The sequence below is a fragment of the Pristiophorus japonicus genome, chromosome 1 (assembly GCF_044704955.1).
Source record: "Pristiophorus japonicus isolate sPriJap1 chromosome 1, sPriJap1.hap1, whole genome shotgun sequence".
Classification (NCBI taxonomy): Eukaryota; Metazoa; Chordata; class Chondrichthyes; family Pristiophoridae; genus Pristiophorus; species Pristiophorus japonicus.
Window position 1 is genome coordinate 51351192 of NC_091977.1, and position 24374 is coordinate 51375565.

At 39.6% G+C, this 24374-nt stretch overlaps 1 protein-coding gene across 5 annotated transcripts in view; it reads right to left on the reverse strand.

The window, feature by feature from the left end:
* Positions 1–24374, reverse strand: part of tent2 (terminal nucleotidyltransferase 2) — a 73662-nt gene that overhangs the window by 23942 nt on the left and 25346 nt on the right. For all 5 annotated transcript variants that reach the window (XM_070879742.1, XM_070879744.1, XM_070879741.1 and 2 more), the window contains 8 exons: positions 23521–23635; positions 20728–20819; positions 20564–20627; positions 19875–19941; positions 18169–18245; positions 9398–9526; positions 5150–5193; positions 3015–3151 (listed from right to left, as the gene is read on the reverse strand). In XM_070879742.1, the coding sequence (XP_070735843.1) occupies positions 3015–3151; positions 5150–5193; positions 9398–9526; positions 18169–18245; positions 19875–19941; positions 20564–20627; positions 20728–20819; positions 23521–23635 (725 nt within the window). The remainder of the gene's footprint in view (positions 1–3014; positions 3152–5149; positions 5194–9397; positions 9527–18168; positions 18246–19874; positions 19942–20563; positions 20628–20727; positions 20820–23520; positions 23636–24374) is intronic.

Genomic DNA, 24374 nt, shown 5'->3' on the forward strand with positions numbered 1-24374 from the left:
TTCCCTCTTCTTTACAATTTATATGGCTCAGAAGTGGAATGCGGCCCATTTGTGTCAACCCACCCTCAATGGCTACAAGTCTTCAGTGCAAAGCTGCCCCAAATTCCAGAACCCTGCCCTTCTCTTTTGGAAACAAAGCATGATCACTGCATGCAATACAAATCCATTTACGCAAAGATTGCAGTAGAAGTGCCAAATACAGATTCAAAATGTACAGTGTGCATGCAATCCATCAAAATTACTAACCCCCATCGGAAGGCAGTACGTGTAATACAGGCTGTAACTTTTTCTAGTGATGGACTTCTCCCTCTGGCAAGCATTTACACACTATCCCTGTAAAAACAGCTGAACATTAAAGCCCGCCCTTCTGGCTCCAACATCCATCTGTGTCACAGGCCTCTATGTCCAAATCCCACCTGCTGCCATCACTCATTTTTGTGAAACCAGAACCTAAAAAATTGACATAGCAAAATGTACTCAAAGATAATCAGCTTTCATTTTAGGCTAAAATGATTATCTCAGCTGCGTGCTCTGCTTTACAGTACAACTCAAATACCTTTTTTTGGCAAGTTTGGACTAAAACTATAGTTTGTAGTTACCAGTGCTCTAGAATTTGCTCCATTAACAATGCAGGGGGAATTTCAGGGCAACATTAATACAATTGTGTACGCAGTTAAATTCCTTATGTCAAGAGAAGGTCAATATAGGATAGCAATGCATAGAACTATTGAGGAGCAAAGAGATTTAGGTGCCCATGTACACAAATCACTAAATGCTAGTGCACAAATACAAAAAGTGACCAAAAATGCTAATGGATGTTGGCTCCTCCCTTAAGAAGGTTGGCATTTAGAAGGTGAGGAAGTAATACTTTAGTTGTACAGAGCCTTGGTCAGACTCCATCTGGAGTACTGCATTTATGACCACCACACCTCAGGAAAGATGTATTGGTCTTTGAGGTGCAACAGCACAGATTCACCAGAATAATCAATCAATCATCGGGGTTTATTAAAGGGTTAAATTATGAGGACATGTTGCATAGACTTGGTTTTTATTCCCTCAAGTTTAGAAGGTTGATTGCGGTGTTTAAAAACAATAAAGGGATTTGATAGGGTAAATACAGATATCCTCTGGTGGGAGAATCCAGAACAAGGAAGCATAATCATAAAATTAGAGCTAGGCAAGTTAAGAATGAAATCAGGAAGCATTTTGTCACACAATGGAGAAAGGAACTTTAGATACGTTCTTCCCCAAAAGGCTGTAGATGTTGAGCCAATTTAAAAGACAGATTGATAGATAGATCTTTGTTAGGCAAGGGCATCAAAGCTGCAAAGACAGATAAATGGATTTGAGGTACAGATCAGCCATGATCTAAGACTGCTGGAACAGGCTCGGCCGGGGGGGGGGAGGGAGGGGGGGCTGCATTTTCCTATAAAAGCCCAGTCCGTCTGAAGCTAAAATTGTGGCATTTGGCTTCCCATATTACTTAACAACAATGAATACACTTCAAAAGTACTTCATCAGCTGTAAAGTGCTTTGAGACATTCGGTGGTCGGGAAAGGCACTTCATAAATGCAAGTCTTTCTTTTTAAAAAAAATTATATTTGCCATTGAAACTAGCAACATTTCATTTACGTTAATCCAAAAGTAAAATACTGCGGATGCTGGAAATCTAAAATAAAAACGGAAATAAAATTCTAGAAATAAAATAAAATTAGGCAGCATCCGTGGAGAGAGAAAGTTTGATGAAACTCTGATGAAAGATCATCAACCTGAAATGTTAACGGTTTCTCTCTCCTCAGATGCTGCCTAAGCGGCTGAACATTTCCAGCATTTTCGATTTTTACAATCTCATTTACATTATTGTGTTACTACCATCTTCCAGCAGCATTGTTGCAATTATAAATACAGGTAAAACATTATGTTATTGAAATTATGGTCTCCAACACAGCAACAATCATGGGTTCATTAGATGTGAATTACAGCAATCTCCATGAGACAGAAACAAAGATGTGAGGATATCATTTCCCAGTAAGTTAATTTTTGATCATCTTTTGCGGCTGTTAGCCTTGGAGGTGGCTGACGGGAGGCATTTTACAACCCCACAAATAAACAAAGGGTATTTATAAAAATAAAAAGCTGCTGTAAAGACACAATGGGAAATATTTAGCAGCTGTCAGACATGGTAACCCTGTGATCTTACCAACTTCACAGACTGAAGTAATGCACTTGAAGTAATGCACTGCGTTCAAAGATAAAGCACTTCCGGAGTGTGATAATTCTTGGTTTTATTCCATACATTTGGTTCAGGAAATTGAAGGAAACTGTTGCAATCCAACCACCAGCAGCAAAACAAATCTGAATACTGTGACAACAACAACTTTCATCTGTATAGCGCCTTTAACGTGGAAAACTGTCCCAAGGTGCTTCACAGAGTCGATCAGAAAAAAGGGACACCAGGGGGTAACCAAAATCTTGATGAAACTGATTGAGACACACCATAAAATCAGAGGAGAGGAAGTGGAGAGGCTGACGGGTTTAGGGAGGAAATTCCAGAGTGAGGGCAAAGGGGATGTATAGAAGGCCAGAGGAACGGAGGGTGCCGGGGGGGGGGGGGGGGGGGGAGGGGTGGGGTGGTTATAGGACTGGAGGAAGTTACAGCGATGGGGAGAGATGAGGCCAGCAAGGGATTTAAAGAGAAAGATGAACATTTTGAATTGAAAGCGTTTGCAACCAAGGTAGGTCAGCAAGGACAGGGGTATGCAGAGGGTGGAGGATGGGAGGCTGACCAGGAGAGCTATAGAATAGTGGAGTCCAGGTGTGACAAAATCATGGATGAGACTTCGGTGATAGGTGGGGTAAGACAGGGGCGGAGGGAGGCATATTATGGAGGTATTGATAGGGAAAATATGGGGGGGGAGAAAGACTCAGCCTTTAAGTGTATCTAGTCCCAGTTACTTCCAAACTTTCAAATACACCAACGTACATTCTATCTTTTAAAAAAAAAAGCTACTTACTCAAATTCTGTAGCATAGTATCGCAGAAACCCCACGAGCAGGTCTCCCAGATTCGAGCTATTTAGAGAGAGGTAAGGGCTAATGCTACTTCCTCTTCGGTGCACAAACTGCAGCTGCATAGTGGGCTCAAAGCACTCCTAAAAACGGTCAAATGTTTTTTTTAAATATATGGGCTACATTTTTAAATACTGGATACAATTTTTCTGCAAAGAAAACAAGGATGCAAGAACTGTGATTATTTTGCGATGTTAATACTATACATTAAGCTAGTAGTGTTTCTTTACATACATCCTATTAAACGTTTTCTTTAAATGTGACTTTTTATTTATTTTGCATAATCAGGAGTTACGCCTTGTTTTCCTGATCAATGAGGCATAAAAAAGGACCCAAGTACTTTTCTCTCCCATTGAAAAAAAGGAACCCAAGTAAGCATGTGACATTCTACCCATTCTTCTGCATTTCTAATGAAAGTTCATAGTGTTCCATTGTGATCACAGTAACCTGGCTCTGTTATGTCATTTGAGCTGTGGGTTCAATTCTGAAATCTTGAATTGGGTAATTATCTCCCATGACATTGCTTACAAACAGTCCGGATCTGGAACATGATTGATGTTTAACTACTAAAATGGCTGAGCTCTTCAAGGCCATTACCTGGGTATTTCTTGTGAGGAAGTTGTCTGTATAGACATTTCCTGAGGTCAGGTAGAAGTAATTACTGTTGCAGTCATAAATGTTTCTAGAGTGTCAGCTGTTGCTTGGTGACTCCCCTCCTTACAGAGACCAGGTTATTGCAAAGTCCTGAGAACACCAGGGAAATGACCAGCTTTCTTTCTACTTTTTTATATCTTTTCAAAAAAGAATGTTCCATTGTGATTTGTTGGTATCATATACAAATTATGATGAGATCCGTCTCAAAACTACATATATCCTCTCAACCAATGAAAACACAGCATACAAATCTTGGAGGGTCATGCCAATTTTAAACAGAATTTCTGGCATACATTTTAGAAGCCATATGCTCAGTTTGGGTTCCACCATGACCACTCAGCTCCAGACCTTATTGCAGCTTTGGTCCAAACATGGACATAAGACCTGAATTGCAGAGATAAGGTGAATGTGAGTGCCCTGGACATTGTACCTGTGCACTAATGACGTGTGTACGTGGACACCAAAATCCCTTTGCTTCTTCACAGTTTGTAGTCTCTTGCCAATAACAAAATATTCTGATTTGTCTTTCTTGGGTCCAAAGTGGATTATCTCTCACTTTCCCCCACACTGAACTCCATCTACCACAGTTTTGCATTACTTAAATCTGTCTTATCTCTTTCTAACTTCCTGCTCCCATCTACATAGCTTGGTGCCATCTGCAAACCAGCCATTCCTCCCCAACAAAATTCAAAGAGAACAAGCCACTGATTAAAAAGTAAGTGCAAGTTGTCTGGGCACTGCGGACTAGATTGGCAGAGCGAGGGGGTCAGATGTGGCCCCTGGCTGCAGTTTGGATATCCCTTCCTTAAAGTACTTGTATGAACTTTAATACAACAGCTCCTATTTATTGAATATATTGAACCTGTACAATCAACTAAAGTACTTGCGTCATACTGCTCTAGGTTTAAGTAACAATAGACAATGCTGGACTCATCAGCCATCGGTTTTACAAGCAAATTTGATCCTTTTTCAGTTGTGGCAGTGTAGAATCCTAGTTGAATTAATATAATCTGGACCATCTTACCGCAGCACACTACATGGTAGAGCATGATTAACTTATATTTGTAACAATATATTTGTCACCCTAAATCATTCACACAAAAAGGGATTTCAAAGCTGTGGAGAACAAGAGAGTACCTATCGAAATTGGTAAACCAAAACAAAATTAGCAAATTGTTGGAGCAGCATTTGAAATAACTGCTCAGATAACTGTGGTTATGAGTTTGGATTCAAACAAAAAGTCTTCAAGCTACAGCAGTGTTTGGTAAGTTAGCTGTTTGCTCTATACAAAGAACTCAGTTGGCAAAGCGAGATAGAAATTAAGACTAAAACATATATGTGATGTAACATTTTACTTTTTGGATCAAAAATATTGCATTCGAAAGATTTTACTGTTATCATTTTAATCTATGAAGAATATTACTTACTGGGTGCTCTTTCTGGAGAGATGGAATGACAGGTTCAGGTAGAGCTTAAAAATAAACACAAAACATAAGAACATAAGAACTAGGAGCTGGAGGCCATTTTGCCCTTTGAGCCTGCTCCGCCATTCAACAAGATCATGGCTGATCTTCTACCTCAACTCCACCTTGCCGCATTATCCCTATATCCCTTAATTCCCCAAAATCTATCAACCTCTGTCTTGAATATACTCAACAACTGAGCATCCACAGCTCACTGACGTAGAGAATTCCAAAGATTAACAACCCTTTGAGTGAAGAAATTTCTCATCTCAGTCTTAAATGGCCGACCCCTTATTCTGAGACGGTGACCCCATATTCTAGATTCCCCAGCCAAGGGAAACATTTTCTTAGCATTAACCCAGTCAAGCCTCCTAAGAATGTTATATGCTTCAATTTAATCACCTCCGATTCTTCTAAACTCTAGGGAATATAGGCCTAGTTTACTCAATCTCTCCTCATAGGGTAATTCTCTCATCCCAGGAATCAGTCTAGTGAACCTTTATTGCACTCCCTCGAAGACAAGTATATCTTTCATTAAGTAAGAAGGCCAGAGCTGTACACAGTACTCAAGGTGTGGTCTCATCAATGTCCTGTATAATTGTAGTAAGAATGCTTTTACTCTTGTATTCTAATCCCTCTGTAACAAAAATTAACATTCCATTTGCTTTCCTAATTGCGTGCTGTACCTGCATGTTAACTTTCTGTGATTCAAGTACATGGACACCCAGGTCCCTCTGAAAGCAAACATTTCCCAGTCTCGCACCATTCCAAAGATTACATAAAAATGTAAAACCAGGTTACAACCAAAACACTATTTCCTTACAATAGTGTATAAAACAGGAAAAAAGATGCATTATAGTAAGTAAATAAAAGCAATTTTCTAATAAAGCAATGCCGTTCAAGCATCAAATTGGAATATTAGCAGTTCACGGTGAATGATTTATTCCTGGTATAAATTAATATAAATAGATTAAAAATATTCAGATGAAGGTTGAAATCTGCTCTACACCACCATTGTGCACTTGGAAGCCCAAAACTCTTTGCTCCTCTACAGTTCTCAGTTCCTCACCATTTAGAAAATACTTCAATGTATCTTTTAAGTCCAAAGTGGATGTGCCCATATTAAACTCCGTCCGCATAGTTTTCCCCCCACTCACTTAATCTGTCCGTTTTGTAACTTCCTGCTTCCATCTTCACTACTTCCTGCCCCTCCGAATTTAGTGTCAACTGCAAACCTGGAAATGCAACTCTCTATTCCTTCATCCAACTCATTAATAGAGTGAAAAGTGGAGGTCGCAGACAGTTCTGTACCCAATGTTATTTTCTAGATATTTCCCAGTCCTCTGGATTACCACTGTTCCTGGCATTTGTGAAAGTCACGTCCTTTAGCTTTATACTGTGTCTTATCTCACATGTTGATCATAGTTACTTGACTGTACAATTTGAATTTTTGCCCTTTAGAATACCGAGATATAAATGTTGGCCAGGACACCAGGAGAACTCCCTTTTTTCTGCTAAGGTTTTCAGCATATTTTCCCCAACCAAAATGTTTAATGTATTAATAAAATATTTTTGCCCATTTTCTGTGTTTTCAAGGCCAGACCATGAAGCAAATGCTTCTGTAATGAGTAAAGCAGCAGAATGTCACAGAAAATCACAAAGTACAGCAATTCTTTCCAAGAGTTCTTCACATCAGGGAGATCCTTAAAGAATGCTTGTCAAGTGTTGCCCACAAAACAGATGTTCATTCCACCATGGGTGCATTGTAATCTGGAACTGGAAAATGCATCAAGTGCTTGGCCTTTGGCAAGCATGGTTGCCTTAATACTGGCGGTTGTTTTGAAAACAGTACCAGATTTGATTTAGCCATATCCACCATGATGCTACGGGCTTGATCCACAGGCAATGGTAACGCAGGCTCCAGGTCAGCATGGAACCACATGCAGATCTGCTCCAAGGGTGTCAGCTGCCAACCTGCATCAGAGGAACAGTCAGTGGCAGGTAAGGTTACTGAAATCTTTTTTGCTTCTGCCTCTTTCTACTCTGGTATAGGGACTATCTGCACCATCAGCTAGAGTGCTGTCCACTAGACGCATGGAAGAAAATTACTATGCATCAGTCAGGACAGCACCAGGGGCACGGCAGGCAACCCAACATTACTGCACTGCTTTATTTTCCGAAGTTTAATAGGACGAGCAGTAAACGTGCAGCACTTCCTGGCTTGAGTATTTGGGCCACACCAGTTAAATGGCACAGTTGGGTCGGCTTACATTAGTCATTTCCTTACGGTATACCATCTTCTGTATATGGTCCCGGCTTTTGTGGGTGCTGAACAGTGTTGAACCTGACTGCCAGTTCTTTTCAGCCTTACTGGAGTGCTGTGTTCTGCGAGTTCTAAAAGCAGAAATCTTCCAGCGACCCACCTTATACAGAAGCGTGTGCACTTTTCTAGCCAAAGAGGGAATTTGGGTGCTGGGGAAGTTCCATTACTTGACCAGATTTTTAACTGCCACATATTTGTTTCCCCATTGGTTTTCACAGCTAATGTTTCCCACATGCAGACTTTATAAATATGTTTTCACCTCCCCCCTCCCCCCAATTTAAGACCATCTTTGGAACACTGCAAAAAGTTTCATCGGTGCAGTCTTTTTCATCAGATACAAGGAAGAGGAATTTATCTAGCACCTTACATCCACAGAAGATCCCAAGGTGCATCATAACCAATTAATCATTTTTTTTTTGAAGTGCTGTTACTCTCAGCAGCACAAAGCAAGGTCCCATAAAGAGAAAAGTGAAGAGCCTGATGGAGGGGAATATGTTGGCCAGGAAACTAGGAAAAGATCCCTGGCTGGTTTTGAAAAGGGTCACGTGATCTTTTACGATCAAACCATTGGAACAGGCAATTAAACATCTCTTCTGAAAGAATGCACCTGCAACAATGCAGCACTCCCTCTAGTGTACTGAAGTGTAAGCCTAGATTATGTTTTCGATCCCTGACACTGCATCTTGAGCCCACAAAATTGGAGTCAAAGGCAAGTGGGAATAAGGTGGGTAAATGTGATTGGAACAATTTGCTTACATGGAGGATAAACACAGACACTGGTTGGGCTGAATGGCCTGTTTCAGTGTTGTAACTTCTACGCAAGACTGCTACAAACTGAATCCAGTCTACACTTTGGGTGGTTGCATCCCTTTTCAGTCCCTCCCCCCCTTTACCCATCCAATGTTAGCAGCAATTTCCATGTCACTCCTCTACTGAGCTCCCAGCACTACGCCCAATTTGGGTTGGGAGTTCCCCTGCACAAATTGAAATAACTAATATAGCTGACCAGGGGAAATTCCATGACGTCAGCCGACGGATAAAGAGTCCAACTAAAGTTTTAGTATCAAGATTGAAAAATCTCCATCATATTTTCTCAGTCAATCAGAACTGACTAGGAAAATTCCAAGGAGACAGACAGAAACGATCATCATCATCATAGACAGTCCCTCAGGATCGAGGAAGACTTGTTTCCACTCCTAAAGTTAGTCCTTTTGTGGCTGAACAGTTCAACACGAGAGCCACAGACCCGGTCACAGGTGGGACAGACATTCGTCGGGGGAAGGGGGGGATGGGACTGTTTTGCCGCACGCTCCTTCCGCTGCCTGCACGGCACTGAGATTCAAAGAGCTCAACGCCCTCTCGGATGCACTTTCTCCACTTAGGGCGGTCTTCGGCCAGTGTCTCCCAGATGTCAGTGGTGATGTCGCACTTCACCAGGGAGGCTTTGAGGATGTCCTTGTAACGTTTCTGCTGCCCACCTTTGGCTCGTTTGCCATGAAGGAGCTCCGTGTAGAGCAATTGCTTAGGGAGTCTAGTGTCTGGCATGCGAACTACGTGGCCTGCCCAGCGAAGCTGATCGAGTGTGGTTAGCACTTCAATGCTGGCGATGTTAGCCTGAATGTGGACGCTGATGTTGGTGCGTCAGTCCTCCCAGGGGATTTGCAGGATCTTGCCAAGACATCGTTGGTGATATATCTCCAGCAACTTGATGTGTCTTCTGTACATCGTCCATGCCTCTGATCCATACAGGAGGGCGGGTATTATTACAGTCCTGTAGACCATGTGCTTGGTGGTAGGTTTGAGGGCCTGGTCTTCACACATATGCACTACTTCAGGAACGGCATGTAAAAGGGTTATAAAATTATATAAATCCACAGAAACAGACTTACTTTGTAGATAGTGCAACACCATCAGTACCAAAGAGTAACTACTCAACGTGCCATGACTAGCATCATTTATTCCATGGTAACGTGCCCACTTTTTCACAACCAGCACGAGAGGACGAACACGACTTTCAGCTGCATGGAAACAAACAATATCTACTTTAGAAAAATATACTAGGTGAACAATGGGATTTGTTAAACAGTTGATGTCAAGTAATCTACATAATTGGTTTTAATTTCTCTGCACGCAGAGATCATATAATGGTCTTGTTTGTTAATCCTACATAGGAACTTAAGAATTGCTAGACAAAAATAGATCAGGGTCCATCTAGTTCACTTTCCACCATCCTGCTAGTTAGATGATACAACGATAATGGAGTTGTTGACTAACCATGACAATAGCAATCCACCTCATCAATTAGTCTACAACAGACCCAGACATGATGCAAGAAAAACACCAGGGTAGAGAGCTTTGGAATGCATAGGTCCAAAGTCACCTGTACCTCCCAAGCATTCTACACTTACACCATGTCTCAAATTATTCATATAATGTATCACAAAATGTTATTTTCGGACAGAAATTTGTATAATTTGCATTTTAATGAATCAATAAATGCATTTGAATGAATGGACCTGTTGGGCCAAATGGCATATTTTTGTGTTGTAAAGAGTAGCTGAATTGTTTGGAAAGGTTTATATTCCAGTTACATTTAGAGAAACTAATTTACAAAAAAAAGTAACAATGCAAACCGTTGAATCTCTTGATTACAATCAGAATATTCTGAATATATTTCTAACCCAATACATTATCTACACCAGTCAAACAGAATGTGTGAAGACCTAGGGCTAGAAATTGGTCTTTTGGCGATAGCGGAATTTGACATTTTTATGCAAAAATACCGTTAAAAATACCGCTTTTCTTTAATGGGGTAAAATTGGCAACAAAATGCACCAGACGGTAAAAATTGGCGTTGCACGAGGATTCGCGGTGGAAACCATGGTCCTCGCCAACTTTAGTCCAAGGCTGATTACTACTAAAAAGACAAAGCCTGGGAAGGGGGGGGGGGGGGGGGGGGGGGGGAAAACCACAAAAAAAAAAATAGCAAAAAAACCAAAAAGCACAAAACATTTACAAGACCCTTAACTAAGTAATCGCCTCAAAAGAATTAAAAAATAAAAACTTTAACTTACCTTTTTTACAGGTCTTTATACTTACTGCTGTTTCTGGGGCTGCAATGCAGGCTTTTCGCAGACATTTTTTCGCGCAGAATACGGGTGTACCGAACGGCCAATTTAAAGCGATATCGCCTTTTCTGGCGTTGCACGATGGCGGTCCGCTTCTCAGCGGTATTTCAATACCGCCGGTGCACAACTTTGGCCAATTTAGGTGAGCACCTTTTAACTTAAAAAAAAAACAAAATATCGCTGAAAAAACAGGCGCAAGGCTGACCAATTTCTAGCCCTTAGAGTTTTAAAACAATGTAGAATCAATGTATGTATATACAGGTAAACCTCCATAGCTGCAGTAATGCTTTGTATCCAGTTATTGAACTGAAATTGCATCAGCAAATTGATCCATTAGGAAGGTGATCATCTTTGGTGACATTGTTCATTTTGCTGTTTATTTTGAATGGGATTTCATATACAAGTCAAAAGACTGACAGTACACAGAGTGCTTTGAGAAACATTCGTATTAGACGGTTACATTGTTAGTTATCCAAGTTGAGAGAAAAGCGTACTAATTTAGAAGGGGAAAATGGAAGATAAGTAACAGTTGTTATCTGCCACTAAAATTTGTTCAAGGGAACAACACTGACCTCTAGTGGGTAATGCTCATAAAAAATTGCAAATACCAGAAAGCTGAAACAAAAACTGCAAATATACAGGCGGTTCTGAAGAAAGGTTACAATTGTAAAAGGTTACAGCACAGAAGAAAGCGATTCAGACAATCACATCTGCGTCAGCTCTTTGCTAAATCAATCCAAAACTAACAAGCAGATTTGTACCAAAACCCATAATATCCTCATTGAGCACCACTCAACCTCTATTTATATAGCATGTAAATACAGTTCAGGTAAAGCTCTTATGTAGTGCCTTATCATATCACTCAAACATTTGAAAGTGCTTTGTGTGCAATTAATTTTTTTGAAGTGTACTGACATATGTGCAGCAGCTATTTTTCACACAAGATCCTATAACAGCAATAAGATGCAGGTTCTTGTAATAATGTTGGTTGAAAGAGTTGGTTAGGATACTAGGAGAACCCCTTACTTTCTTCCCCCCCAAATAGTGCCATGGTACATATAACATCCACCTAAATTACTAGAATAGGTTTAAACTCTTACCTGAAGGACTGCATTTCTAACAGTCTAGATTATGTGCCAAGAACCTCTGACTCAAGAGGCACGGTTGCTACCAACTGAACCAAGCTAACGCACTTAAAGAATTGTCATGGGATTTTTTATTTTTACATGTGCCTAAACAGATGGACGGGGTTTCAGTTTAGTGTCTCACTTAAAAGACAGCATCTCTGACAATGCAACACTGCAATACTACACTGATGTGTCAGACTAGATCATGTGGCCCTGGAGGGGGGTTTGAATTCACTACCTTCTGAATCAGAGATGAGAGCCCTGCCAACTGAGCCAAGTTATTAGCATTTCATTTTTAAATTACATACCATGTGTGCCTCATCATACAAATCAATTCAGCAAAGCCAGGGCTCCATATGTGAATCAATGAGCGAAGACTGAATAAAATTACTGTCAGCTCGCAGCAGGACATTACTTTTTTTTTTAATTCCTAGAATATGCCCAAGTAAACAGCCAGAATAGAAAGGATGTGACTGTGAATCCTGCCTTCTTTATTCTACACCAGCTTCAAGTCATGAAACCAAAGTGGCTGTTCTCCCAGCTAGGACCAATTCAGAACACGGAATTCCAAGATTATACTGGCAACCAGACACCAGTTTTTATATCCAACTGGAAATTTAATTGGCAATATAAGCAATATAATTTTCATTTTACAGTGGACTCAATCCAAAACAGGAGGCTTCTAAAAGAACACTTTCAGCCTCAATTCATTTTGCTAGTTCACAGGACGCACAGTGCTCTATCGTTTCAGTATGGACTCCCCATTTACAGGAATCAACGAATGAATCGAGTTTGGAGGCAAGTCCTTTTGCTGTGAATATAATTAGAATCTTCCTGTTACATTCCATTTACTCACTGCACTGTAACCCACAGTTAATGAAACAATGAATGCAGGAGTGACTGAATTAAATAACAATCTATTTCAATGGTGATTTGAAGATTGTGCGAGTGGAACTGAGCCACTTCACATAACTGCACTTTGGAATTGAAGCCTTGAACTTTTCAACACACCTCGCACCTGGTTTATATTTGTGCAGCATATTTCATGTGTGTAAACAGTCCTTGGAGTCTAAATTTGCTTCTTGTAATGATGCACAATTCATATCAAAGAGAAAACTTGTATTGTAACAGTCCTAAAATACACTGTGAAAACAAAGACTAGACTGACTATGACCACCCATATAAAAGCCCAATATTATTTTAACATTTTTCGGATGGATGCAATGGTAACATTGCAGTGGTAGATTTAGAGGATGTGAGCGTTGAGAGTATAACATTTATTTTCCAGAGGACTGGCTATTTTATTTGATGAGTTTTGGAATCTACTGTAATTCTATTTTACAAACCAAAAATAATTTATTCTACAAGGGTTTACAATTTTAAAAATAAAAACGTCAATACATTAAACCCAGAGATATCAACCAAATTGAATCATTTTTTACAACATGCACACAATAATTCCAACTGAAAGTGCATTCTACATTTACAAAACTAAACTAACTCGCTATCACATTAGCCCGTGCTGTGGACCCCATGTTAGCCTGGGGCAGACAGAAGGATACTTGGACTATGCCTGTTTTTAATCATAGAAATATAGAAGTTTGCAGCATGGAAGGAGGCTATTTCGGCTCATCATGTCCGCGCCGGCCAACAAGAGGCTATCCAGCCTAATCCCACTTTCCAGCTCTAGGTCTGCAACCCTGCAGGTTATGGCACTTCAAGTGCACATCCAAGTACTTTTTAAATGTGGTGAGGGTTTCTGCCTCTACCATCCTTTAAGGCAGTGAGTTCCAGACCTCCATAACCCTCTGCATGAAGAAATTTCCCCATAAATCCCCTCTAAACTTCCTACCAATTACTTTAAATTTATGCCCCCGGGTTGTTGACCCCGCTGCTCAGGGAAATAGGTCCTTTCTATCCACTATATCTAGGCCTCTCAATTTTATACACCTCACTGAGGTCTCCCCTCAGCCTCCTCTGTTCCAAGGAAAATAAACCCAGTCCATCCAATCTGTCCTCATAGCTAAGATTCTCCACTCCCGGCAATATTCTCGTAAATCTCTTCTGTACCCTCTCCAGTGCAATCACGTCCTTCCTGTAATGCAGTGACCAGAACTACACCTAGTACTCCAGCTGTGGCTTAACCAGTGTTTTATACAGTTCAAGCATAACCCACCTGCTCTTATATTCTATTGCCTTGGCGAATAAAGGCAAGCATTCCGTATGCCTTCTTAACCACCTGGCCATCTACCTTCAGAGATCTGTGGACATGCACTCCCAGGTCCCTTTGTTCCTCTACACTCCTCAATGTCCTACCATTTAACGTAGCTTCAGGAGAGATAAGGGCGAGTCAATGTTATCAAAATAAAAGCTTAGAGCAGAGTTCTTTTGAAGGATCACCCAAACATTAACCAGATTTTCCTCTTAGTTGTACATATTTTCTGTTTTTAAAATCTTAAATACATGGAGCTAAAAATCACCATCGCAGTTAATAGTGAATGAATGCTTAAAATTCATTCATGCCACTATTTTAACAGGAATTAACCCATTTAAAATGAACAGGTTAACGCATTAAAATAGACAGGGGAATGTATGAACATGTCAAGTGTCTGTCTACTATCATAGTCACTCATTTTTAGTCTAGATTGTTCGAGAGATTTATATTCTTGCACTGGAAATCATTCATTAAAAAATAGTGCACAATAACATAACATATAGGAACAGCTGAATGTTGGGTGGACATGACAATGTTTTCAGTCTGAAGTATGCAATCCATTATGTTACAATCTAATATGGTAACTCCGCATTTTCATAGTTGTTGATGACTAATACAGATGGTATGGGCAGTCTTCCTGGTTGTGGAATAGCTTTATATTTATAGAAAATATCTGTCTGTGACACTCACTCACAAGGAGACCAACAGTCCACATCAGTGTAGTTTAGTGTCAATTATTTTCTCATTATTAGTCCTAAATTTGGCTTTTACTAGATTGAACCTATCCCCCTGTCCTACTCTTCCAATTTAATCTAAAATAAAATATCATACGCTTAACTATGTTGTTCAACATCCTATTGGCTTTGATAAGAATGATGGATACACATGTTTAGTGTTGAGTTCACTAAAACACCTAGATGTCTTTCAGCTTCATCCTCAGCTATTTCAACACCATGCATGAAGTATGCCATCCATTTTTCCTTCCTAAATTTCATCAGTGTTATGCCCACGTACTTATGTTATACAACTCATTCTGTAATTTCTGAACTGCTTCCTCAAATTCCACTGTCTTTCAGGTTTTATCATCAATAAATATAACCACTGCATTGAGCTTTTTTTTTAGTCCGAATCATTTATCTAAATGAACTGTACTCCAACCACTCTCACCCCAGACATAACTCCTCCAAAGAGTACTCATTGTTTTCTATCCGTTCAGCCAGTTTCTAATCTATTCTCAGAATCTGCCTTGAATGCCTACAGCACTGAGTTTGACCAATAGCCTCAAGTGTGGCACTTTGTCAAATATTTCTTTAGAGACAAACACACCCAACAGCTGTGCCTCTCAGAAATCATTCTCATCTTAAAAATATCTGTTTCAAGTTCTTGCGCAGCAAATCACAGTGAAACAAGCTGATTTTAAATTATGAAACACTAACAAGCTGACACATTCAGTTGTCATGTACAAGTGAATGTTGAGAAGGAGAAACCAACATTACAACATGACACCCAAAAGTAATGGACAATTGCTGTAGGCATCACGTGCAACAACATTCACTTGTTTAAGACAGCCTTACACAAAACAATCTAAAACTATTAAATTCAATGAAATCCTATGAATAGCAAGACAAGTTGAAGCAGCTTAAAAAGTCTTATCAGCTTGCACAGACAGCATTCAAAGCACCAAAATGATTATGCAAAACATTTTACAGAGAAGCTGAACCTTCCAATTTTAATCCCAGTGGCTTTATTAATATTTTAAACTTACGGAAGGACAGTAGTTTAGCTGTCAATTTTTCTGGATATTGTAAGACTATCAAGGATACTAAAAAGAAAAGCTAGCAGCCTAGATTTGTGGTAGTAATGTTGACGAAACTGTCAGCGTTCGTTACCCCTCTGAAACTGACAACTTCAATATTTAGCACATGTGCAGATAAACATGGAAGTCCTGAATTTGCAGTCAGCCACAGGTTGCGCTGTGGAACTCCCCAGAGCCGGCAATCAGTTGAAATCACATACAAGCTTGAAAACTTCCCCTTTTACGATGTTAAAACCCCCTAAAACTTTAAGCCTCGTTGAAAGAGGTGTAACTGGGTTTTCAATGGTGTACTGATTGCTGAACAACCGTTCTGACTCTGAAAAACTAAGTGCGTGTGAAATGGCAAATTTATTAATATGAAGAAGAATGACAAGTTTTTAAATCTAATTTTGTAAAAGTTGGTTTGATATTTGAGCTTCTACCTTAATCATGTGCTTCAATGCTGGGGATGTTGGCCTGGACGAGGACGCTAACGTTGGTGCGTCTGTCCTCCCAGGGGATTTGTAGGATCTTGCGGAGGCATCGTTGGTGGTATTTCTCCAGCAACTTGAGGTGTCTGCTGTACATGGTCCATGTCTCTGAGCCATACAGGAGGGCGGGTATTACTACGGCCCTGTAGACCATGAGCTTGTGACAGTTTTGAGGGCCTGGTATTCAAACACTCTTTTCCTCATGCGGCCGAAGGCTGCACTGGCGTACTGGAGGCGGCGTTGGATCTCATCGTCAATGCTTGCTCTTTTTGATAGGAGGCTCCGGAGATAAGGGAACTGGTCCATGTTGTTCAGGGCCATCAGCCCCAGCATTGAAGCACTGACCACACTTGATCAGCTCCACTAGTTCGCATGCCAGACACGAGACTCCCAAAGCAAGCGCTCTACTCGGAACTCGTCCACGGCAAACGAGCCAAAGGTGGGCAGCGGAAACGTTACAAGGACACCCTCAAAGTCTCCCTGATAAAGTGCAATATCCCCACTGACACCTGGAAGTCCCTGGCCAAAGAGCACCATAAGTAGAAGAAATGCATCCAAGAGGGCGCTGAGCTCCTCGATTCTCGTCGCTGAGAGCATGCAGAAATCAAGCACAGGCAGCGGAAGGAGCGTGCGGCAAACCAGACTCCCTTTCCTTCAACCACTGTCTGTCCCACCCGTGACAGAGACTGTGGGTCTCATATTGGACTGTACAGCCACCTAAGAACTCATGCTAAGAGTGGAAGCAAGTCTTCCTCGATTCTGAGGGACTGCCGATGATGATAATCATGTATCTATGTCCCAATCTTTATTTCGCTCTCTGTAAAATTTATAACAAGTAAATTAGAATCTGTGCATTTTACTTACTGGTTTGCTATCTGTGAGAATTCTTCAATGTCATTGGCTACTTAGCCAGCTTGATGACATCACTGTTGCTGGACGCTTAGGATTTGGCGGCAGATTCAAACAAATGTCGGGAGGGCTCAAATTCACACACAGACATCGGGCCGAAAATTGCAGCATCATCGGGTGCATACGATGTGCGCATGCACCCGAAGAGGTCTTGCAAATGCCGGTTTTCGGCACATGATGCGCATGTACCGAGAACTGGCTTTTACAATGTCAAAATTTCTTTTGACAGATCGCATACATCCCTGGGAGAAGGACATCCGTGGGGCAGAGATTGGACTATTTGCCCAACTCTTGCCCAGCGATTGACCTTCAAACTCTTATGCCTGGTAAAAGCAGGTTAGCCTAATTTTAAACATAGAAAAATTAAATTTAATCACTAATTTTTATATTTAAAAACCCTGTCCATTAAAGCAAGTTTATTTTTAATCCTATTAAAACACATTAAAAAAAAATTACAAAAAATATTTTTTTCTAAAATATTTAATTACATTCAATTTCAATTAATTTTAAATAGGTGAGGTGTTTTTTTTATTTATTGTGTTGGGTTTCTTGTTTTTTGGGGATATTCTCATTTGATAGTAATGGGAGCTTGTAAGTTCCCATTATCAATGAGAATATTAGATGTTCATTGGTGGTCTAGGCCCACGTGATCTCAGGATACGAATGCGTACCTGGAAGACATGTTCCAGTACGCTGAACTGTGAAACTATGTCACCAACCGCAATCCTACTTTCCTCCGGGACCACCAGTTATTTTCGTTAATAAAATTCTGGTCGGAGGCGTTCGCCTGATGGAAGTCTCCCATCACAATATTCCCTCCCATCGTTAGATCTTTGGGGGCAGCTTTCTTCAAGGTCAGTGGTGAGCAACGTCGCTTCGCAGCTGTCCCCAAATTCCAGGCCAGCATGTTTTATGGCACACTTCACATAACCTAATGAAAGTTTGATGTCTGGATAGCAAGACGGCGATATGGTATTTATAGGTAGAGTACTTACTATATGCATAGCTCCTCAGCAGGAATGTGTTTCTTATTCCCACAACATTGTTTACATTCAAGTCAAATTCCACACCACTGAAAATGCAAAAAATTAACAATTAAATTCACAAATTAATTTTATTTTAGAAATTTGCTAGATTCAGGAGATTCTTGAGGATTGGAATGTGATTTAAGCAACTCCATGATTGTGTATTTTTAAAAAGTTCAAGAAACAACCTATTACTCAATAGTTTATCATCAGTTTTAGAGAAACATAAAAACATAAGAATTAGGAGCAGGAGTAGGCCATACAGCTCTTTGAGCCTGCTTCGCCATTCAATAAGACCATGGCTGATCTTTGACCCCAACTCTACTTTTCCACCTGATCCCCATAATCTCTTGATTCCCCTAGAGTCAAAAAATCTCTCCTCAGGAAATCTGCAGTTATATTGAAAGATCTATTGGTAAACGTTTGGAAGAGCATAACTTGTTAAAGTGCTAGTCAGCATCAGTACAGGAAAAGGAGGTTGTGTTTAACCACTCTGCTGGTTAAATTTTAAATACAACAGATATACGTGGATTTTCAGAAAGCATTGATAAGGTTATGGTAAGGAGTCAAGGCATGGAGTTATTTGAGAATGAAAAGCTTTGCCAGAGGGAATGATTGAGATTGAGCCAATTATATTTTTCTAAAAGAAAAATGAATAAACATTTGAAGCAGAGAAAGATATAGGGATATCAGTAGAAAGCAGAGCAACAAGATTTAGTTTTTGATTGCTCCAGCGAAGAGTTGGCACAACCACAATGGGTAAAATTGCCTCCTGCAGTGCTATAAAGTTCAATGGATGCAGGAGCTGATAATTAAAATGAGAACTACAAAGTAATTTTTCAAACTGGAAACCGGGCATACCTGAATTTCGATCCCAATGACTTTAAAGAATTTCCATTATATACAGTTCTGTTACAGTTGATATCAGCAACAGGAGAAAAATCTGTTTTATATAGTGAGGTTATGAGGAAAAACTCTAGCAAAGCTCTTAAGGGAAAATGTTCTTTGGTGTTTTTCCCATGGATGATGACTATTTATTTTAGGTGGCGGTTGAAAGAATGAAGGAGGATTTATCAGTAATAGATCCATTAAAAAAAATACTACTTTGATGAGTGCAGGTAGGAACCCGAGAGTGCTCAGATACATTCCTAGGAAACTAATTAGTCACCCAGTTTCAATATTTATTTTGAGGACTGTAGTTGTGAAAATGTTTGACTTAAATCAATACATTTGTTTTAAAATTAGATTTTAGCCTAGAAACAATATAATCAGTCTTTATTCTAATGTTTTGCAAAATTTCAGTTATCAAAATTAGTGATCAACTAATAATTCAAACACTTCATCCAGGAATAGACAGTCAATTGAACAAAAGCAGTATTTCAAAGAACAAGTTTCAATTATATTCTCAACAGTGAGAAAACAAAAAAACAATTCTTAACAATCACTGCAGATTAAGTAGATTCATTTCATTCAAAAACTGCCTTTTTCAAGTAACGTTAACAAACTTTCCAAACAGGGCTATACAGGCAATTAAAAAATGCCAGCACTATGTTAGTTCAAAAGTTAAATACCATAATTAATCATGGTAGTTTTGAGTGCAAATTTAGAAGGCAAAAATCTGCATTACTACTATTTACAATGCAATAGTTCTCAGCATAAATAACGCAATCACCTACCTGACTTTATCCCTGAATTTTACTATTGGCACTTTTGCTCGGATCAGTTGAGGTCTGTCAATGTAAGCTGCAAAAAAAAAAAAATTAAAAACTGAATTTGTCTTCAGAAAATACTTTCAATGACAGTCTAGTTGCACTTTCCACAAGTTACTTTCAGAGATGGTGCCTTTTTGGGGTCCTGCCTGCACATCTTTACAAATTCTCTGGTGGGCAATGTAGGAGGAGAAGCAAGAGGGTGACCAACGTTTGGGCCAGATCCTGCCCTATAATATCAGTATCAGTGGTTAAGAGGTAAGCAAGGGTGCTTCACCAATTCTCCCTCCCACCCAACATCTGCCGTACTTTCTCTTTTCCTCACCCAACTAACTAAGCAAGGAGAAAAACAAGGAAATTATTGGTACAAATTCATACTGCATATCCCAGTGAAATGCAAGGTATTGCCTTCTTTATCTAAAGCAGCACAAGTCTGGTACAAAAAATTGTCCAATTAGAATGACATTACATAGAAATTACGTTCAGCCCAAACAGTTTATCATCCACACAAGCAATTGTCCTAATCCCAAGTGTCCGACCGGTTCCCATATCCCTTCATCCTCTTTTCCTTTATCCTGCCTAATGATTCAATTTTTAAATGTTGACATATTCTACACACTACAACACTATGAGCATAACTTCAAAAAGTGACTTACATAGTCTGTAGAAAAGTTGTTGGACTAAACTGAGTATGTGACATGCTTCATTCCTTTGATTCATCTGCAAAAGTATAAAAAGGTTAGCCTTTCAATATAACCAGTGGATAGATATAATAATTGGCAAAAAGTCAAGCTAAAATTAAAACATTAAAAAAACATACCGGCTCCTCTTTCAACACTAGGCACAGGTCTGCATCACTATAACGAGTACCAAAGCCATTCAGTGAAGAACCAACCAAGTACAACCTTGTCTCTGGGGTGAGAAAGAGAAAAACATGAGAAATTTTCCAATTATATAGGTACCTGCCAAACAATTTAGTTTGATTTGACTTATTTCAGTTTTCCTTTCCTTTCAGTTTTGCAGGTAATTCACAATAGGAGTCAGGATCAAAGTTCAACAGCAATGGTAGTTTACAATAAATATGAAGCGACTGCACAATTATTAGTGTGAAATCTTATATATTTGGGATATGCAGCACCAGCAGTTTCTACTAGCATCAAAAAAGCATCCAAAACCAAAAGTGCAACATAAAATATATAGCATCCTTTAATTGGCAATTTTTAATACCCCTAGTCCATGGAGATCACTGGGCAATGTTGTAATGGTAATACCTGCTGTTCGTAGTTCATCCACCAGATAACACAATTCCTTCCAAACATTATTACAAGAACTATTATTCTTACTTGTTCCAGAGGTGGCACTGTAATATATCTCAGCCTCTTACAACAAACAGCTAAAAGACATAACGGGGTGTAAGTTCTGGTATATTTGCGCCAAGAAACATGTAATCGGGGCATAAAGCAACTAGCCGGCATAAATGATGGAGGAAACTTGAAAGCAACTGTGTTACGAATGTATCCACTTGTTTACACTCATGTTTGCGTTTCTGCCGTATGTTAATGAGCGTGGCAGAAAATTTGGGTGTAAATACACATCGGCAAAATGGCTGTACTTTCAGGTGTAACTTCCCAATTAAGTCCTTGGAGGAAATTCCATCCCATTTCCTTTGATTAACGACAATCAAAACCACAGGAGATTTATTTTTTTAAGTCCATTGAAATCAATGGGTAATACTACCGTGGTAATAGGTGCTATTCTTGCTTGTTGCAGAGGTAATGATGCAACTGCTCCTAGTCAATTACCACACACAGCTAAAAACGAAATGTGACAGGCATAGGAGGAATGCAAGTATTATATCGGTTGAGTATCTTATTGTCTTACTGCTTCTGTGTATTAAGTAAACACAGGTGTTTAAAATCATGAAGGGTTTAGATAAGAGTAAATAAAGATAAACTGTTTTCAATGGCTGAAGGGTTGATAACGAGAGGGCACAGATTTAAGGTGATTGGCAAAAGACCCAGAGATGACATGCGGAAGAAAAGTTTTACGCAACAACTGGTTCGGATTTGGAATGCTTGATAGGGTGGTGGATACAAATTCAAATAGCAGTCTTCAAAAGGGAATTGGATAAATACTTGGGGGAGAAAAAATTGCCGAGGTATGGGAAAAGGGCGGGGATTGGAGCTAACTAGATTACTCTTCGATGGAGCTAGCGCAGACTCGATGGGCCAAATGACCTATTTGTGTGCTGCACTATTCCATAATTCTATAAACTAAATAAATCTGACAAGTGCTTCAGCCTATACGTATTTATTAGTGTGCTATTTTCCACATTTTGGAAAAAAAACACAGCAAAGCATAGTGGGCATCCAAACATGATCTTTGGCACACGATACATGGTACTTAAAGGCAAATGTTAATCCCGGGCACCTTATCTTAGACACAGCATATACAAGGGTGCAGGTTTCGGATCATAAGAGATAAGAGTCTGCTAATAGAAACTCTTTTTGCCAAATACAGAAGACAAAAATTGTTGGGAGAAAGCCCACAGCATACCATGCACTTCTCCTTAATTGCAACCAAGAGGCAAGGGCCTTGTTAGTTATGTTAGGCAAATCCCAAGTCTCTTCTATTTGAAAGACCCAACATGACAGCTCTCTCAATATAATTCTTTAAGTAAAAACAAAAAATGCTGGAAATGCTCAAGTCAGGCAGCATATGTGGAGTTAGGGTTTAATGTTAATTCTTGGAGATACTAATCACATGTTCAAGTGATTATAGTCATGTGATTAAATATTTTTATTCAAATTTATTAGTGACATATGTTCTTCAGATTTTCTCTTTAAAAAAAAAAAAATCACCTTAGTTAGAAGAAAAACCAGAGCAGAAATGTTGTTAATATTGCATTGACTGGTCAGTTTTAGAGCAGTCAATGGGCTCAATCTTAACTATCAAAAACAGGTGGATTGGGATCTGGTCAGAGGTTAAAATTGAAAAAAATCTGAAATAGGAACCCATACCGCCTCAAACCCACCCACTTCCAGTTTTAACGGAGGCAGGACTAGCGGCAGTCAACCAATCCGCTCGAGGGAGATGGGTTGTTCATTTAAATATTAAAATTAAGGAATACAGCCTCATTCTAACAGTCATTCTATTTTTAAAACTCATGCTGGCTGGGTTTGCCAGGCCTCGAGAAACCCAGCAGGTGAAAGGAGGTCTGTAGGGCTGAATCCATGAGATAATTGCCTTGCGGGCCAGGAGGAGCAGAAGTGTATCCTCCAGGCCCTACAAGCTATCCAGTAATTCTCCACCACCTCACCATCTGACATCCCCACAATCTCTACCCACCCTCCCAATCCAACTAGACGTATTTGCTCTCAGACCAGCTCTGCTGCAAGTCTTGTGCTGTAGGATTTGCTGCCAGACAGGCCTCTAGCCTGTCAATTAGGCTGGCTCTGGGCAGGAAACCTACAAAAATATTTTTTAAAGATGCATTTCAGTTTTTGAAACCCATACTTCCGGGTTTCCCAACATCAAAACAGTGCCTCTGTCCCCTCCCCGACTCTGCACTAAAATCCAGGGCAATGAATCAGGAGCCAACAATCTAACTTACGTGGAAAAATTTGCTGGATTTCTCTCTGAATCTGTATGCGGCATAGATCCTTTTTTTCTAGATCAATCGACTGTTGTTGACAGTTACAGAAGAGGTCCAAAATTTGTTGACTCAGCTGCAAACAACAAACTTTAAATATTGAATCTCACTATCCATATATCCACACACACACAATTATACATCCTTAAAAAATGCAACTATTGCAAGGAAAATATATATTTTTTGATACATATATGTTTAAACTGTCCATGTTATATATATTTGGACAAATTACTATAAACTGATGGGGAGCAGAAATACCTTTCTCCATCTTAAAAATAAATCCTGGAGCTTTTCAAATACATACTTTACTGTAATACAGTATTTTTCAAAATTCTCAATTACTTAAGCCAATTATATAATGCAGAATAAAAAGATCCATCATATTTTACTTATTTTAAAATTAAGTTTTTGGGTAATGATGCAGTAGAAGTATGATGTTGCCATTATCCAACCATTCTTATCTCTTTACAGAGGCTGACCCACAACCCTTGTATATGTTGTTGCTTCCCAAATCCATGCCTTTGCCTACTACAATACTCTGTTTGAAACTCTCCAATCAGATTTCCACCCTTCCCATGGCACCGAAATGACCCCAAGCAAAGTCACAAATGACATTCTCTGTGATTGCATCATTTTCCCTCCTTAACCTCTTGGCAACCTTTTGCATAGTTGGCCTTAGCACCCTCCAATAACTCCATATCCTTCCCAGACTCAAGCTTTAATAGATTGTTTGCAACCTCGATGTCCTTATCAACCCTGATCTAAGGTTACAATCCCATATCCTCTAAATCTTAAAGACTGTCTAGTTCCAC